Below are 19,549 nucleotides of genomic sequence, written 5' to 3' on the forward strand. Positions count from 1 at the left end.
GGGGACCCAGGCTGCCTCCCAGCTGGGGGCTTTCCATCCTCTAGACCATCATCCCTGGCAGAGTGACAGCTGCCAGCTGATCTGCTGAAACAACAACTGAGAAAAGTCCATCAGTCCCACCTGGGGGAGGGAGGGAAACAGCCACAGGACAGCTCTGCAGAGACACAACCAAAAAAAGGCTCTGAATGGCCTTGCAGAGACCATTGTGCCTCAGCAATATTATGCCACACTGCACTGGTGCAAGGGGCGGGAGGAGGAAGGGGGATCTCTTCATTGTTGGAGGCAGCAACTTGCCTACCACAGTGTCTGGGTGGCCTGTGAAACAAAAATCAGACAGTGCAGTCTAGAACCATTTAGATATCACAAGTCCATTTAGAACCATGCTAAGTTCTAGGTTTCCTTTCCTTCCATTCCCTTTCCCTTTCCTTTTCCTTTTCCTTTCCTCTTGCCTCTCCCCTCTTCACCTCTCCTGCCCTCCCATCTCCAAACTCCCAGGACTCACTAGCAAAATGAATTGCTGCAAACACTCAGAATCACGTGCATCCTCCCACTGCTCTACAGAGAGCAGTTTGTTGCATGCCCGGAGCACCAACGCCACATTAACCACCGGCCATCACCACACTGCGGCAAAGCAGCTGAGGCCGAGTCCTCTCACATCAACAGGAGTATGACAGCAATCATCTCCCAGCCAGTAGCACTGGGGACTGTCAACGGGAAGAAGCAGAAAGCCTTTGGGTCTTCAGACTCTCCACACAGCATGGCAGGAGTCAGTGACCATGGAGTGGTGGCAGCAGCTGCTGGCACGCAGGGTGCTCCTCTAGGAAACTTTGGAGGTCCTGGTCCCCAGCACTGCTGCCCAAGGTGCAAAGCTGCAGGTATGTGGCTCAAGAGCTCAAAGCAGGGGCAGCATTGGAAAGCAGGATTCCCTGGGAACTGCTGCACTCCTACAGCAGTCAAGACCTTCTGCTCAGTCTGCAGGCAGGGGATGGTTCTTTGATGGAGAGAGCAGCCCTTCTGCTGCTTTCTGGAGGAGACTAAGAAGGAAATCATGAGCAAACTCAAAGGCTCCAATTGCTCCTTCCGTACACACCCTGCTCCACCTTAGGACACTTCTGTTCAAGTTACCAGAGAACCAGCAGCCCCAAGGAGACCTGGATTTATCCCAAGACCTATGTGCATTTGAAGCATCCCTCCTACCTCCCACCTCAGCAGCACCAGCAAATTCCCCCTCCAAGTACAAGGCAAGGCCCTAGCCCATACCCCTCTTATCTCAGTGCTGTTTACTCTGTTCTGTTTGAAAGCCACAATACAAACTTCTTGCCATCAGCCAGACAAGCACATCCCCTTAGTGAGACTGGGATGGCAAGAGCTCAGGCTGCAGAGAGGAGCCCCAGGGAGGAAGAAATACCCATCCCCTTTCTAGCCATTCTATTGTCTGGTGGTGAAAGGGATAAGGCACTGACTGCCCTGAGGGCTGTGCCCTTTCAGGCATCCCTCCCTCTGCTTCCACCTGAATGCCGGGCATCCTGGCACAGCCTGCCATGTGTGACAGCTCCTTGCATGCTCCAGGACCCAGCAGCCTGTCTATACCCTTTGAATTCAGGGTATGGGGGGAAACAGTGCAAAGGGGATGCAGAGATAAAAAGTGGATGTGGAGGAAGAGCCCAACCAAGTGATGCACTGGAAAGTGGCCCCAGTGACCCAGGGGGAGTCATTGTGAGGGGGATGACTTTGGTGCTGGCCAGGTTGTGTGCGAGTCACGGTTCATATGCTACGTGCTGTGGGAAGCAGGGAGTGATTCACTCAGAAAGCTTCTATGCTGCAACTGCACAAGGTTCATACGCCCCTGCAAGATGGCAGAGGCCACCATGCAGCCTTGATCTGCAAATCTGTGTGCCACCCACTCATCATCATTAAAGTTCACTGGAGGGGCTAGGTAAAGGCTATGCTTTTCAGTCTGGATTAATGCTTTCACTGGCTTTTCTTCAGCTGGACGTGCAAAAGCATGTTTACTTCATACCCTAGATTCTTGCAGTTTTGCATGGCAACTTCATTTACCCCAACTGTTCCATTTTCCACCTCCAGTGGATGTAATAATGGTACATTTAAATGCTAGATGAAATGTCTGCTGGCTCCTCAACATGTCCAAGAGCACTGAGAGCCTTAGGATGGGTGATGATACAAGGCTACAACACAGTACTTCGTATTACAGAAACAGAAAGATGCCCATAAGTTTTGAAACTCTGGCCCCAGCTCTTACCTCCCATGTTAGTCCTGAGAAAGAGTCGGTGGGTTCAGGAGTCTGCTGCAAGGCCAATGTTTAGTGTCTGCACCAAACTTCAGTTTGCTCGCAGCTGCAAGCAGAGCAGCAGAGGCTGTGTTTGCTGGTGGTAAAAACACCAATAAATTCAGGTTGGAAGGAGAGACCAAGTGCACAGAGATGATCCAGGTTACCCATGTTTGACAACCACAAATTGGGATGAGAAAGTGTCTTTTCAAAACCCTTTTAACACATTCACCTTTGAGAGCTTTCAGGAAAAAGACAAGGCAGTAATGTTAAAGGGTCAAACTCCATTTGTTTGCTTGTTCTTTTGTTGATTGACCGGGAAGGGTGAGAGCTGAGCACAACTGATGGAGGAATCCCTCTGTTAACATTGCAGCACACAGCCTCCCAGCAGAGACTAATGACAGTAGACAAAGCTCTGCCAAATACACCCTGCTCTTTGCCTGCTGCACACTGCCAGAAACCAGTCTGAGGGGCTGCTGCTTCCCTACCACTTTAAGAGCCAGAACCTTACTCAGGTAGCAGAACTAGCAATTGTGCGGTGTTGGGATTTTGAAGGAGTAAAAGAACAGGCATGGCCAAGAGAGGGCTTGACAGCCAGTGCAAATGCCAGCTGCAGGGAGCCTCTCCACAACATGGAATCTTCTGGAAATGAGGGTCTCACTGTGGGATGAGCTTTTATTCACAGACGTTAGTGAGACCTGCCCTCTGGTCAGCATATCCAGCCATTAGTAGGGAAAGCCATTTGCAAAGGCAGCTACAAGATGAGGATGTGCAGTTCATGACCATTGCTGGAGAGTCTCTGGGATTTTAACTGGGTGCACCAGGCCAGTATTCTGAGTGGAGCTCTACTTGTGATGAGAACAAGATAGGCTCACCCATGCTGGCCAGCCCACAAGCTATAAGTGCCTGAGCAAGGCACTGATTCAGCCAGATTACTCACATGAGCAAAGATTAGTCATGTACAGGCTGCAGGACAAATATTCCAGAGCCCCTGTGACTGACTCCTTGTCGACTCAGGAGTCTCGTCACTGCAATTACCACCACTCCATTCCCTGACGCCAACCTAGAAGTCAAGGGAATATCTGACCTGTCATTGCACAGGTTGGGGACAAGCTTCGCAAGGACATTCAGTCTTGACAGGGTTTCTTTTTTGCTCTTAGCAAAGACGGGAGAGCACATCACTCCTGCTGTTGCCCCTGTAGTAGGAAGAGCTCACAGTGCTATCACCAGTAGGAAGGGCTCAGAGAGCTAAAGCCAGAGTCAGGCAATTGACTGCACAAGGAGACCAAAAACCCACAATCAGTAATTCCCTATCCACAACTCTGCCAATCACGCATCACCTTTTGGTAGTGCTGAGACAGTGCTCTGCCTACACTCTTATACATGTACATAGTCACTGTCATAAGCCACATGTCTGCAGTCACCAACTCATCATGGCCACCTGAAGTCAGGTACCTTTTCTGGATTACATCCCTTCCCTCTCCCACAAAGCCAGTAAAAGAATTGGTTCCTCAGGGTCTCACACACTCACCTGCACTCTGTCCCCTGCTTCCCTTCCCAAGCAAAGGGACTCATTTCAAGCTGGGGTCTTACACCTGTGCAAGTTGGGAAACTGTATGGATACTGGGAGACTGGCCTTCTTGCGGCTTGCACCAGGCATAGCCTGGTGCCTGAGTAACAACCCTCAGCTTAGCAAAATTTCTGGCAGTAAAGGGAAATTCCCATCCTGTCCTTCAGGTCCCCTTTCACCAAGACAGTTTCTGAGAAAGCTGAAATGATGTAAGCAGTCACCTCCATCCACCCTTCCTGGCTACAGGAATTCTCACAAGAAGCAGAGACATCTCCCAGGATCCTAAATATATCTCACATAAAGCAGGCCTCTGGGTGAGACCTTCTGGTAGCTGTCCCATAACTGCAGAATCAGAGTCATCAGACCTGTCACTTGCACCACTGAGCAAGTGGCAGGTTTTTGTCTGAGGCAGAAGCAGTTGAAACACCACAGGCAGTGATGAGGGGAAATGCTCAGTGTGTGGCAGGGGGTGGTGATGTCTCACATCTGCTGCAGCCCATTCCCACAGGCAGGGAGGAGTCAGGCTCAGCATGGATATGGGTGGCAAGGTGTGGTGCATCCTTCCCAGTAGAATAATGTCTACTCTTCCATCCCATCCCAACACACATCTGACACAGCACCAGAGGATGTGGAACAAACCTCTTGGATAAGAGGTTACTTTAAAGACCAAGTGGTCCTTTCATTCGGCTAGAAAGGAATTGCCAGCACTGCCTGGCATCACTCATTCAGTGGAGAAATAGAAACAGGACTGAGGTTAGAGGCCCAAACATAACTCTGAGTGCATAGCCAGGCATCCCTCCCCCTCAAAGGTCACGTTTATTTTGTTGTGTGGCAGTATTGTACAGTACACATACGTTACCAGCAGTTTCAGAGTCCTGAGTTGTCATTCTGACTGCCTTCCCTGAATTTCAGAAAAGAGGCAAGATCACTGTCCCCTTCCTCCATTTCACATGCAAGGAAACAGGTCAGGAAAAGTCCAAAAACACAAATGCACTTGCTGACAGGACTGGAGAGGGACCTCAGAAAGTTGAACTCCCAGTCCACCACTCTCACCATTTGTGTCCCCTTTCCCTGGTGCTGGGAGAGGAAGCCCTGGTGACAGCTTTCCACAAGGTCTCACTCCTCTGAGAAACTCTGCACACCTGAACAGAAATCAGACTAAGGAGATTGCTGAAACTAATATACACCTTCTTGCATTTTAAAGGGACTTACCGCTCCTCTCTAAGGGTCTGAGAAATGTTTTGGGGCATTCTAGGTAGGGTTGGGATTCTCTTAAGTTCTGTAAGATTGTTTAAGAAAGGCATTTGCTTCCAGTGCAGTCTACTGGAATCTGAGTGGAACTTACCCTGCTCAGATGGGGAAATAAAGTATCCTGTCCTTCCTGACACAAGGTATCACACAGCTCCTTTTCCTAAACCATGAAACAGTTGAGCTCTGGTACCAACTCAACCTCTCAGCGCCACAGAGGAAGCTAATGCTGTAAAAGGCAAGGACAGCACAGTGGGTAATGTGGAATAAGACCCAAAAATAGACATAAAGTCAGAAAGGCAAATGTGCCATGGAGAGCAGAAGGGAGGGAGGGAGCACCCAGGCCTCTCCCACCAGTTCATGTCAGTATGTGGAATGGTGCATCCGTCTCAGGAGAGCAATGACCCAGTTGCCCAGCTGGGACCCCTTCAGCCACAGGAAGAGTTCATACAAGTTGATCTGCCACAGGCTCAGGGCTTCTGTGAGTGAGATCTGGGCCCTCCTGTAAAGCGAATGACTCTTGTTCCTCTGGTACCTAGAAAGAGAAAAACACCTGCATTAGATCCAGCAGGATACAGCCCAGGGGGAAGAAGACCTGTCCTATATCTTCAGTAAATCTCACCTTCCCCAGGGGAAGGTAACATCCCACATCTGGAGAATCCCCAGGAAGCATGGATTTTCTCCAAGTACTGCTTTTGAGGAGCTGGGGACTGCCTTTTAGAATGAATCTAAAAGCCTGCTCCCTTGTGAAGCCGGTTCTCTTACCACTGTGTGCAGCAATCCTGGGTCATGGCATCCTCTGCTTCTATGCCCAGCTTCACTTCAGCTAAGAGGGATAGTTGCACACTCCTATAGCTTTTCCCCATAGCAAACTTGTAAGAGTCCAGAAATCCTAACACACTGATTCCAGGAAAAGTATTTCTTCACCTTTTTTTAGAAGCAGAGGCTAATTTGGCTTCATAGGTCCCCCATCAGCCAGAGAAATAACTGTAATTTCATCTGCAAGGAGGAGGAATCTGAGGCAGAAGTGCATTGACTCATAAGACTCACAGATGGAAATCACTTGCACGACTCCTGTTCCTGGATTTTAAAAATCAGCCTGATCTTCGCAGTCAGCCCTAACCCCTCAATCAGGCTGTAATGGGCAGCAAGGCCCTTCACCTCCTCTAGGGGGCCAAATCCTAAACCCTTACCCTAAGGCCTCCAATTCTCTCCCTGTCCCCAGCCCCGGGGTAACAGATTTGTCCTCTGGAGAGGCTGATGGACATGAGAAGACCACAGACAGAGGCTGAGATGTGTAACTTCACAAGGGTAAGATCACAGCAGATGGGATAATGAGGGGGAGAGATCCACAGCTAAGGGGTCAAGAGGTCAAGTCAGAGCCTTATCAGGCCCCCTAAGTGGGGGGCTCTAATAAGCTTTAATGGTCCTGCCCAACCCTCTGCTCATAGGCCCAGGAGCCACAGTTAATCTCAGGCCTGCACCTTCAGTTCCTGCCTGAGCTACACTGGAAGAGTAATGGTCCCTAGCTCATGCCCTGCTGTGAAGCCCCATGACCTTAGACCTCAGCTCACATACTGACCCCTTTATTTAACCTCAGCCTTCAGTCTTGTCACCGTGGACCTGCTCGACAACCACCGGACCAGATCTACAGACTTTCTGGTTTGTTCTTAGACCTGCCCTGTCATCATGATGCTGCCTTCTGATATAGACTTTTAATTGGACCTACCACCATCTTAGAGTCTGCCTTGCTCGCCTTGGTCAACTGCAAGGGACTGGGCCCTGACTGGCCTGCTGGACCTGGGACCCCCCTCAGCTCCTGGACCACAGGGACAGTCACCTCCTGCTGCTCCCTGTCTGGCCTCTGGTGCCTGGAGAAGATACTCACGTGGAAACGGCTCTGATGCAGCAGCGAGACATGTTGAGGAAGGAGCTGGCACTGGCCCGTGTGTGCAGGGCTGACTCAATCCCCCTTAACAAGTCATTGGTCTTCAGCAGCAGCAGCATCTGGCGAGGGACGTTGTTAAGAAGCTGGGTGATCTGGGGTAAGTAAGTAGCAGCGTTGGATCGGATCTCCATGTCCTGTGGCCAGCCAGGTCATTCAGGGAGAAAAGAGAGAGAAGTTGAGAGTGCATGGGAAATTCAGGTCCAGACGCAGCTGAGATTTGGCAGGAAGAAACTGTTTTTACAGACCATGACTAGGCCTGAAGCTAAAGAGCTCTGTCCTCTTCTGCAGACACTGAGCTGTCCCAAGCACTCACAGCAGTCACAGATCACTCCTACCATGTCCCAACTGCCCCTCAGTGAGATAAGGTCCTGTGCCCTCACTGGTAGGATTAATAGGCACTCACTGCTATCTCGGTTCTTGGCCCCAGGCAGCCTACAGCAACCATACCTCATTACTGCCCTTGGAGACGACTAACAATCTCACCTCACCAGCCCTAAAACTGGCAGGGTTGCAGGCAGCACAGGACTGCTCAGGGAGGTGGAGGCATGCTGCAAAGACAACCCGGTCACTCCTTGTTTTGCTGTCCCATGCAACTGATGGCCTCTATGCTATACAGATGAAGGTGTTTCCAAGGCCTTGTTTAGTTCTCTGCCCTCAACACAACTCAGCAGAGCTGAGTTGCACTGAGAAAGCATTATGCAGTTAAGCATCACGATAACCCAAAAGATCAAAAACTGTCATCTCTCAGATCTAGATCTATATCCTATCTGACAGCAGCCAGTAGCAGATGTTTAAGCAAAGAGTGTAAGTCCAAGGCAGGTAAAGGGTGATCCTTCATGTTCCCTGCTTCTCCAGATTCCAACAAACATATTGCCCACTGTAAGAACCCAGTGATAACTTACAGGCTACAGCCTAAGCCACTTAAGATGAGCTCTCCTCCAAACATGAGCCACCATAGCATGCAACACAGCCAGCCCCATCTCTTCTGCCAGTTTTTAGATCTCAGAGATCCCTCACCATCACAGTAAATGTAGCACAGTGTGGTGGGGAGCTGATCCCATATGCATACTGTGTCCCTACCTCTTCCTACAGAGGCCATGACATTAATCAGCAAATCCAAATAGAAGTCCCCCGAATATCTGAAATCTCCAAAATCCAGCAGGACACATGCAGAGAGTAGTAAATAACTTCTTGCACAAGGGAGACTCCTTTGTGAGAAACAACAGCGCTGAAAACTTCTCTCCTCTGGAACAAGGGATGGCCTATATTTCATTATGTGAGATCTCACACTCTTTGTGTACTTCAAACTTATTAGAAAGGAACAGACTTGCACAAACTGAGTGTGTAGGTAGTGACACTCAGAGATGTACACATCTCACACACTACCACGGTTGCTTTGCTGCTGACAAATCTTTGTGTCCTTCTGCTTTTGTCACTGACCAAATATACAAAGCTTCAGCAAGAAGATGCTTAGCTCTCCTAAATGTTAAATGGTTTGTTCCATTATCTGTTGGCAGAAAATTGCTCCCTGATTATCTCTTATCCCATATTCCAGCCAGCATTACGGCAGAGCCTACTTTATTTTCCACACATACGTTTTCTTTTCTATTTCTTTTCTTTTTATTTTTAGCTCCAGCTGCTTGTCCACATCACAAAACAACCACATGATCTGTCATCAGAGCTGTCGTTTTCTGTCAAGGGCAAACCCTGTGTGCAGAGGAAGAAATGAGCTATGCCACAGGACCTGAGAAAAGCCCCTTGGCTGCAGTTGCTGAAGCTGCTGCAGGATAGAGCAAAACACATCATAAAATCAGATGAGATGAGGCTAGCAGCCACCCTGAGCGATCAGCTGTCTGGGCCTGGCTTACTGCAGGAATGACTACACCTATGGCAATTCTCATATATTTGCCCAGCCTGCACTTAAAACTCTCCAGCAGCGTGGCTCAAGGCCTTCCCAGAACATCTGCACTAGTGTTTCACTGGCTTTGCCATTAGATCTGGCTTTTCTCACGTTTAGCTGAATTTAAACCCACGATTTCTTGTCCTGTTTGCAGCACTCTTTAAGAGATCCTCATATCACTTCTATAATTCTCCTCAATCTGCCTCTTCTTTTTTCTGCCCTAACTTGCTCAGACTTACCTCCTGGGTTGCATCTGCTTGACCACTAGTCCTTGTAGGTTCCTACTGGACTTGCCCCAGTTTCATCAAACCTTTCTCAAGATGCAGTGCCCCAGATTGAGTACATACTACAGATAAGATTTTGTGTCAGGAGGGTTGCTTCCTTGTCTCACAGGCTACTGTCATGTCAATACATCTTCAAGCACACTCTCTGAACTTCCGTGCTGATGGTACCTGCCTACACAGCACTCAGCTCTTGCTGCTGATAAAATCTTTCAAATTCACCTCTAAAGTAAGGGCAAGCAGCAGCTCATTTCCTAATGCTACAGCAAATCTGCTCAGCTCCCCATTATCTGCTGCAGGATTATCTAGTTTCAGCATTAATTGTGTCATGTAAGCAAAGACAACAGAGCTGGTTCCATACACGCAATTCAACTCAATGACAAAGTTCATTAGCACACACAAGGCACTATGCGGCTGCTGCTACACCTCTGGCATAACCTTCACAAGCCAGTTGAGAATAAACATTGCTCACTAGCTCAGATTCAATGCTGGCTTTGTAGTATTGGAGCCAGCTCTGTGCCAATTCACTTCGGTGCCTCTGAATTTTTTTCTGGAGCTACCAGCTCCAGAACTCACCAGATCAAGTACAGATCTGCTAGACAGTCACTGTATTCTTTCTGATGTGCAGGAAATTAATTCAGGTAGGAAGCAATCAAATTACTGGAGGGGGGGATCCATTACCCAAGGTATCTGACTTCCTCATTGCTATGGATAATGGTAAGCCAGTGCAGCAAATTCTGCCACATCCATCAAAATGAGGGAACTTTCATAAGAGAATCTCATAGGACAATATTGTAACGCTACTTAAGTGAAATTTGTCCTCTCTACTACAAATTGTGCACAGATAAAAGCAAACCATAGGATACAACATGCCTCTACTCACAGATACTAATTCATTGGCTGAAATCCTATATGTCCCTCTCTAAAAACAGCACAACTGACAGGGGCTGCTACCATTCTTAAGATGATGTGTGTCAGGTGTGTGAGGAGGCATGAGAAGGATCCCAGCATGTGTGCATATGAAAGGGTAGAGAACGTAAGTGGCAATTTTCTAGATTTGTAGTGATTGAGTTGACAGGATCTGCAGTTAAGCAACCTTGACTCCAAGTTAATAGGGTTTCTGATTGGGAGGTAATTTCCAGGAGTTTTTAGGAGTTTGTATCAGTGCTGATAGTCATTTACATGAATAGTGATAATGTATTATCCTTCTCATATCTTCCCACTAAGCCTTTATGTCTCCTCTACCTTATCCTAGCCTCCTTGATGGTTCCCTGCCCAGCTACACCCACCATTTTTTTAAGAAAAGGATGATCTCCTGTTAGAAATGGTGAACACAGGCATTAAAATATGATACAAAATTTAAGCAGCCAATGACAAGTGAATCTGGGAAATAAGGTTCAGCCACTGTAAAACACACTGCAGAAGGAGTACTGGCTTTTTCTAGCTCAGCTATCACTGCAGAAATTTTTACAGGGTTGCCAGGGGTTGCCCAGCACTGCTGCAGTATCAGTGGTGCAAGTACCAGAGGAGAAGGAAGGGCACACATTAGAGAAGGACACACAGGACCTACCTCCCTGGCTGAGACTGGTGACTGGTCAATACCCTTGTTGACAGACTCCCAAGATCTGGCAGTCAGCATGCAGGCGAAGAGAGGATACAAATCCCCTGCCCCGAGTCGACGGCTGTACTTCTGCACCCTCTTCATATCGGCCTTGATGAGGGCCTGCCAAAGGCGGCAGTAATCCATGCGGAATGACTCGCTCAGCACCTGGGGAGGGAGACATGGCCCCTCAGAAACCCACAGAGGACAGGAAACTGGGAGGAAAGTCTTGTGCCCCTTAGCTGTGCTCTATCCTGCATTTCAGAGTCAGAAAATATCCTTGGAGAGTTATGAGAGTAACAGGAAAAATGTGTTCATATGTGCTCAGAGGGGCAAGGCTGCAGCTGGGTGTGCTCTTTCACCCTGATGCCCGAAGGCAGCCTCACAAGGCTCTGGAAGCCCCCCGTACCTGGTAGAGCCCATGGTCCAGGAGGATAATGTGGGCCTTGCCAGAGGTTGGGCATTTCTTCACTAGCACGTTGCCTGGGTGTGGGTCACAGTGCACAAAGCCGTTCACAAAGATCATTTCGCTGTAGAGCTTCCCCAGGTTGCGAGAGATCTGTGAGGAGACAGAGATGGTCAGACACTGCCACCCACAGCAGGGTGCCTGCCAGGGAGGCAGTCTCCATATGGCAATCCTACAGGGAGAAGGGTCTGTATGTGCTGGTGTCCCCATGCAGAGCTCCTGCAGCTCCTCACACTGACAGATGCACAGCGTGGCTGCTGGCATCTACCAGCAGTAGGGTGACCCAAGGCATTGAGGGAAGGATCCACGCAGGAAGAACCACGAAGGTGTTTGTGGGATCAGGGATTATTTAAGAACACTTGTCTGGCATAAAAAGGAGAAAATACCTGTGGGTAGGAATGGGGTTTCTGGTAATGAGGAGGAAAGTAGGACAGCAGAAAGGGGCAGACATGCATTCACAAAGAAGGCATAGAAATTACTGCTAGGGTGGGTGAGACTGCTTGGAGGAAGACTCAGCTGTTTCCATCCATGAATGCCAGTAGGACCCAGTGGAGAAGGGGTGAGAGGAGACAGCCTGTTAATCTCATCACCAGAATGAACATGGGTTCCCTCTCCCACCCCTCCATCATACTGACCCCCACTTTCCCTCTTCTTTTCCGCAGAACCATGCTAATCTGATTTGCAATGTCTGTGAAGATGAAGCAGCACAGAAAAGCTGTTTAAATCATCCTGTCACTGCTGTGTCCCTCCATGCTACTACTCCTTATCACCAAGAGATGTTATTAAAGTTAAAAACCTCCTAGGAGCAAGCAAACATCCTGAGGGCACAGAATCAATCCCTTGCCATGCACTACCACAGCATCCTTGCCCTGACATCCCACTACCAGCCCTCCCTGCCATCCCAGAGCAGCACAGTGCTACACAGCAGAGTGCTGAACAAGCAATTAAAAGACAATTGTTATAAATTATTCCAAGCATGTCTCCAGACACATTGTGTAAGCAGCAAACTGGCAACTGTCACCATAAGCAGAGGTGGTAGAAGAGGTAACAGGGGTACTAATGACAGCTCATCCTGCAGAAAACCAGCCAGTCAGGGAAGGGCTTGCTTTACCCACCTCTGAGATGTGGCCACCTCTGGGAAAATATGAATAGTGCCCAAGTAAATACCAATGACGAGAAAGGACAGGAAACCTTCCTGCTGCCAACAGGGACAGCTGTAGGATCACGTGAAACAATACTCTGTCCCTCAAGTGGGACCTGGAACCACTGCTGAGTCATGGTGAATGCTGGCCCCATGCTGAATCACCCACACAGGTGGCAGAGCACAGCCCTGTGATTTCCCAAAGTGCAGCATCCCTAATGTCACACTGGTGTTATTTTGAGTACTGAGAGAAGTGATGTTTCCCTTCTGAATTACCAGCAGAGATCACTGGAGCCATAAAGGGACCCTTATAAGTCTCCTAGATTGACAAGCTCTAAAATTAGACAGGACCAAAGTATACCTGGTGCTGTGGTCTCCTAGAAGAGCTGAGTAGCATTTGCTGACAGTCCCAAGGATGTGCAGATAGTCTGTTTTAACCCAGTCACTCATGCACACAACCTCCCAGGGATCTGCATACCAGAAGGAATGGACTTGGACATCACGACTGATCATACCATCAAACCCAACATGCTGCAGACACGGGGTGAACCACATTCTGCCCTCCCTCCCTCGGCTGTTTGCTCTCCAGGGACATGGAAGAGCATAGAATTACTAAAGATGAGGGCCTGGGGACAATCTAGGGCACAATGTGATGCCTCATGCCCATTAAACACAAGTCTGGACAAGGGCTGGCAGTTCTGCAAATCTGTTGGCTGGCTCCTGGTTGAAGGGATTGTGCAATCTCCATCCCTAGAAGTTTTAAGGACCTGACTAACATCCTAAGTAAGCTGGTCTGACTTTATAACTGATCCTGCCTTAGAAGAAGATTTGATAAAAGACTTCCTGAGGTCACTTCCAATCGCAAATATCATAGGATCCTACAAAAATGCCTCTCACCAGGTTATCCATGCTACCCTCATAACAGCATCTTATGATACAGCTGCAGGCTCCAGGTGCAGAGAAGGCCCCCACTCCTTAGTCACCCTCAGCAGACAGGTTACTGCACAGATCTATCATCACAGCCTTTTGCAGCCCACAGTGCAAAGCAGCTCACGATTCATGTTGCCATGAAAACAGAGGGGTCACAGGCCTGCTCAGACACTCAGGATGGGTCAGGAGTACAAGGCATCTTCACTGCAACGTCCACATCCTCTCTCACTTCCTTGCTGTACCTATATTTACCTCTTCCGCAGCATGCAACTTTGAGTTTCTCCAGTATCTTCACTGAAACTCAACCTTATGGCTTCTTTAAGACAGAAGAATGCATTCTGTATTATTTCATTAGCATACAGGAGATATTTTACATGTATTTATGATATAAGCATATAAACAGTCTTTACTTTAGAAAAAAATTACCTAGAGGAAGAGATGGAGCTGTGCTGCACACTAAAGTATTTTCACATATTTTTGTCTGTTGACATACCTCTAAAATAGGATACAAATTAAATTAAGACAGAAAGCACCAATACCATCGAACTGCAAACAAAACAGGAAGCTTTACACTCTAGAGCTTAGAGTGTAATATGTGGATAGTGACCTATCATTATAATTCAGACAAAAGGAGTTCATGTTTCTTGAGAAAAGGCTTAGGAAAAAAACCATGAAACCTTTATATACATTAATTCTCCAGTACTGTGCCTTGTCCCTATGGGCACTTATTCCACTCTTATTAAGAAGGCCACTGGATAAATAACACTACAGAATTCACTTTGGAAGAATATAGCTAGGTGAAATGAGAAAAGAGACATGAAAACCTCTGCTCAGGAATTCAGCAAGCATTTAGGCTGTGTAAGACCTCGGGGTGAAGGTGCATCACAAATTAGACAAAAGGTTGCAATGATTTACAGAAGCAAAGACCAAAGTTAACACACAGGCTTTTTATTATGACACAGAGAGGTCATCAGTCCTTTTCCTGTTTATCATCCAACACAACGGGGTCTTTATCATTACCAGCATCCCTCAGCATTGTTCTGCTGAACATTGTGAAAAAAATAATAATCACCCTTGGAATTCTGCATTCACTTCCAGACATCTCATTAACAGAAAGATGCAGACTACACAGAGGGAGTTTAGAGAAGGCAAATAAATGAGCAAGATGCAGGAGGCATCTACTTGGGACAGAGATTAAAAGAGTTGAAGATTCCAAAGTTGGCTAAGGAATGGCAGAGGAGGGGAATCTATCAATGTTAGGAGGTTTGAAAAGCAAGGAAGAAGAAGCATCTTTAGTTCTGAATGCACTACACGAAATACAACTAGGCAAAAGGAGGTGTTACCAAGAATACCATAATTTAGGCATAACATATAAGAACAAAGACTATGCTAGTCAGCAAGCAAAGCTGAGCTTGATATGTCAGGATGACATCAGGCTCTGGCTCTAGCCAGAGGCATGTGCTATTGCCAGAAGGTGTGTTATTGCTTAAAAGAAGTTCCATTTGGCTGTCTGTGCTGCAGCAGAACATCATGACTACAGTCACCAAGTGAGCCTGTGGCCTTACCAGTCAATGCAAATAGCTATCTGCCATTGCCAAATTATGTGACATGACCATGACACTGTGTCAGAAAAACTGCACATTTTAAGCCAGTGTTTTCATTTTGAAAAAAACAGAGCTGAGGAATAGAGATTGCAGACAACAATCAAACAGTGTCATATATGTAAAACAGCCAGACTTGGAGTAACTCTTCACCAACCTAAGCACATGAAGTTCATTACATGTACTCAATATGGCAAGGATGCTACATGTAACAAGCTATCCTATGTGAGTTACAAGCCAATACCCCAGAAAATAACAATGCAGTGCAAATGTTAAGGGTTGTTACTGTACAGTCTCTCTATAAACTGGTCAATTTCACTGGAAATATGTAAGACAGAAAGCACAATGTTGGACGCTGTTCCAAAAATTTACCCTTTAGATGGTCAAAACCTTACCCCTAAGTCCCAGCCTGATTTTTATGATGTCCAATTTAAATTATTTCCTTAGCTATCATAATCCTAGAGTTTAACTAGTTCCATCTCTCTCCAGTATTTACTACTCTAATGTGTCCACCAGTAAGATAATAATCAGCATAAATACAGAAGAAATACTGCCCCATTTCTACAGGATGCTCCTTTACCAGGTGCATCCCTAGGTGTCAACCTGCCTTTTACACAGTTGCACTGCACAGGAAACACACACCCCGTGACTGACTCATATCCCAAAGTTAATTCTAAAATGTCGCTTCCCTCTGATAAACTCTCAATCTATTTAAGAAACTCTTCTTCTTAGCTTTTAAGTGCATGACTTTTCACTTGGTATTGCTCAGTTTTATCTCTTTCTATCGCTTCAATCCTCAAGGCTAACAAGCGCAATTGCTTCCCTGGTTCTCCTCTACAGTGTTAGACCTCTCAACCTGGTGTCATCAACAACTGTGTCCTTGACACAGTTCTGTTTGTGTTGAGGTCATCACCAATTTATTAAATAAAATCTGTTTGAAGAGCGAACAAAACTCCACTATGGTAATTTCTCTCCACCATTGCCTCTATCGTTTTCTTACCTACTTTGCAATTTCCCTACTAATCCCCACCTTTTCTACTTAATGGACTCATATCCAGGGTACCAAGTATTTTAACAAGTACACATACTGCATTTCTGTCATCTAACTCAGCAGATCCCAAGCTGAAGTACAGGTACCAGCAGTGATATATTTCTTCTTGTGTCTGTACACAACCACAATATGTTGCTGCCATCAGCTCTGAAAGCCTAGACAACCTGTCACCCTTGCCCCTGTATGGAAGTCTCCTTTTAACAAATCAGCACACCCAGCTGACAGAGCAGTGTGACAGTAACAACAGACTAGAAAGTCCATCACAAATGAGTATCTTTAAAAACGCCAATACGCAATAGTTAGCAATAAACCTCTTGGGCAAGAAAGAATGCACACAAATTTGAGGCTGTGAGTACTCCAACAGTAAAAAGATAGCATATACATCATGTTCAAGGGTAGCTGCAATGTAACAAAGCAGCCTGGATTATCTGGGGAAAGTCATTGATACTTTCCTGGACTTGTGAGCAAGCTAGAGTGGTCCTGGCTCCATGCCTCCAACTGACATGAAGAAGAAAGGCAAAGAAAAAAATCCTGTGTCATGGTCCTGCAGAGATGATCTCACTGCCTGCCCCTGATAAGTCCCAGATGAAGCTGCCTGATAGGGCATCATCTCTCTGTCCCGTCTCCATCTGTGACTGTCTCTTTAGATCAGGAGCAGATACTAGTCTCTGGCCTTAATTTGACCGTAATATTTGCCAATTATTTTAAGAGATGGCGACACTAACTTCTATTGATCTCATTAAAAATAAAGGTCGTTGTGCAGCTCATTTCTCAGGGCTCAATATTACCTCCTCCAGCCAAAATAATAGCATTGATTTTGGAACCTTAATCGAAGGTTAATTGGATTGAAGACTGTATTGGGTTTTTGCTTTCTTTCATTGTTGTTATTACAGCCATCATCTAAGGGTTTGCTTAATCCTGCTAGGGCAATTCTGCCCAATTAAACTGGTGTCAAATTAGCAAAGGGTGTGAATAGAAAATAGCCACAATTTGGAGCCTACTCTGTGCCTCTGCTCTGAAATCACTCTTGTCCATAGCAGATCGGGATGGTCACACACAAGAGATCTGATTTCACACTCTGTCCTCTAATCCAGTTTTGAGGATCGACAGTGCTCTGTTATGCAGTACTATCACTATGCACTGATCTAGCATCACAGCAAAGTGATGTCTGGACACACATGATGTCATTAAGATACAGGAATAGTTTTTAGGACTCCTGGAGTGCACTTCTAGCATGCCCTGTACTCTCTGCCGGGGACCGAGAAAATTATTTTCCTGCTCAATGCCCCATCTTCCATGGCATTTAAGTGGGGAGAAATATTCTGACTCATCCACCCTGGGAACTGAGGGACTAACTTGATAAGTTTGTCCAGATTCTCAAAAGGATGCAGGTAGAGAAGACCAGTTACTGGTTTTTTACTTGTTTCTTGCATCTCTGTCAGATCCAAAATGACCATGGGGATCATCTTCCCTTGGCTTTAAATGCAGTCGTATTTCTTTGGATTTAATGTAAAGCATCTTGGTGGGACTTAAGCAATTGATTGACATCGACACTTGGGACTGACTTTCAGTAAGAAATGGGTTTGTGTGTAATTTAACTCATTTACCTGGTGTCTTTGCACAGTTCAAAAGCTGAAATCACTGGAGGTCACTATCCTTGTTTACCAGTGCCTTGTGAATTTTACTAAGCTTCAGACAAGATGAAATGCAGGAGAATCTGCAAAGAAACTTCTCCCCAGACTATATCAGCAAGTGCAAAGAGAAAGAATAGCCATCTTCCCCAGAAAAAGTGTTCTTCTCTGCTCTGCTTCATCTAACGCTTGAGTGTTATGAGCACAAATACTTGAGACATGAGAGGTTTCCACACTTGTGCTGACAAAAGGATCCCACCCTGGGAAAATCCCACTTAAATTTTACAAGCTACACGGCTGCAGCTCCTGATTCTTGGCAGAAGGGTAAATCCCACACTGAAAGCATATTTCAAATTGCAAAGCTGTCAGTCACAAGAAGGTAACTGGGCTCTTTATCAAGCTAAGAGACACCATTCCAATGCAGAACCCATTTAGTAACAGAAAGAAGCAAAAAGCCACAGTAGGATGTAGTGACAGATGGCAATAATTGTGCACAGTGGCTCTTCTTAAGTACCTTAGCTGTTTTCTTTCAACTCTCAGATGGACAAAACCCTTTTCTGACTTCTGAATCATCCACAGCTTATGAACAGGCCCTTGGTGACCTGAAGTACATGGCATTGTTTCCTTTCCCTGACTCAAATCCAAACCAGGGTGATCATGGGAACTCTCCACTTGGCTACTTGAAATTGGCTGGTTAGTTGAGGCAATACAGCACATACCATGAGTGCATCTGTAAGCTCCACAGCTCCCACAGCTTGCTGATCCAGCAGGCTCTGCAGACATGGGCAGAGAATCCACAAGGAAGGACATGGAGAACCCATGCAGCAGACCAGAGATAAAGTTAAGATTTGTATACAGACAAGGTCTGTCTGAATTAATCAAGTACAGTCAGAATGGGTGCAAAAGGAGTATTTGTGCCATTTGGGATCTTCTTTAAAAATTCCTGCTCTAAGTAGCACTGCTATCCTTCCTTTCCTCCTGCATACAGTATGCTACAACCCTCCTGAGAGCCTCTCAGTCTATTTTTCCTCTCTTCCATGCTCTATCAGCCTCTTCAAATGTAACTTCCCAACTAAGACTTCAAATCCCCTTGTGTTTTGAAACAGGAAGAGCCCAGCTTCCGGATGCCCCTTCTTAACCCTGCCATGCCCTGTCTTCCCTCACAATTCCTGCCAGCTCATTTCTTGAGAACCCCCCCTTCAGATTTCCCTTTCACTGTCAATATCCTAGCTGCATGCTCCTCCTCAGCTACACTTGCACATGAATAAGTAACTGTTCCACAGGCAGATATTTCAGTGTTTGCACTTGTCTTTAGAAATCAAAGCCTTCTCTGATTAAATGCCATTACAATCCAGCACTTGGACGGATCCAGTGAGATTAATGTGCTTTTGGGCAGCTTTAATGATAATCCTGCTACAGACGGTATTAAGTAAATGTCAGTAACCTGGTTTGAAGGGAGCTTTCACCTCAGGGATTCTTTCCTTTTAAAGGAGAGAGGCTCAGCTTGCTTTTCAAGGCTGCATTGTCACACAAGAAATCCTGCTTAGTAAAGACTCCTCTTCCTCCACCCAGTAAAACAAAATGGAGTAATATGATAGAAGGACAGATAGATAGATAGATAGATAGATAGATAGATAGATAGATAGATAGACAGATAGATTGATTGATTCAGGTGATTTATAGGGAGCTAATGTATTTCTTGAAAGCCAAAACTGCTGTATATTATAAGCCAGGTCTTAGTTTTGAAAAGTGGGTTGCCACCCCCTCCTCATGCTCCTTTTCAGTGTCTGCTGCCTTTTGCTCACCTCACCACCATGCCACGCAGTCCTTTACCCAGGGCAACAACAGCAGCAGCTGATAATGGATCTTGGTTATATTTGTCCCCATCTGCTGCA

The 19,549-nt window shown here is 46.5% G+C and overlaps 1 protein-coding gene across 4 annotated transcripts in view; it reads right to left on the bottom strand.

Annotated features, from left to right (window-relative positions):
- Nucleotides 1-4,650: 4,650 nt before the first annotated feature.
- ADCK1 (aarF domain containing kinase 1) overlaps nt 4,651-19,549 on the bottom strand; it is an 80,193-nt gene continuing 65,294 nt past the window's right edge. For all 4 annotated transcript variants that reach the window (XM_050336537.1, XM_050336539.1, XM_050336538.1 and 1 more), the window contains 4 exons: nt 11,244-11,393; nt 10,805-11,002; nt 6,994-7,187; nt 4,651-5,640 (listed from right to left, as the gene is read on the bottom strand). In XM_050336537.1, the coding sequence (XP_050192494.1) occupies nt 5,469-5,640; nt 6,994-7,187; nt 10,805-11,002; nt 11,244-11,393 (714 nt within the window). In that variant the 3' untranslated portion in view covers nt 4,651-5,468. The remainder of the gene's footprint in view (nt 5,641-6,993; nt 7,188-10,804; nt 11,003-11,243; nt 11,394-19,549) is intronic.

This window comes from Myiozetetes cayanensis, unplaced genomic scaffold, assembly GCF_022539395.1.
Source record: "Myiozetetes cayanensis isolate MyiCay16 unplaced genomic scaffold, myiCay2020 scf6-25, whole genome shotgun sequence".
NCBI lineage: Eukaryota > Metazoa > Chordata > Aves > Passeriformes > Tyrannidae > Myiozetetes > Myiozetetes cayanensis.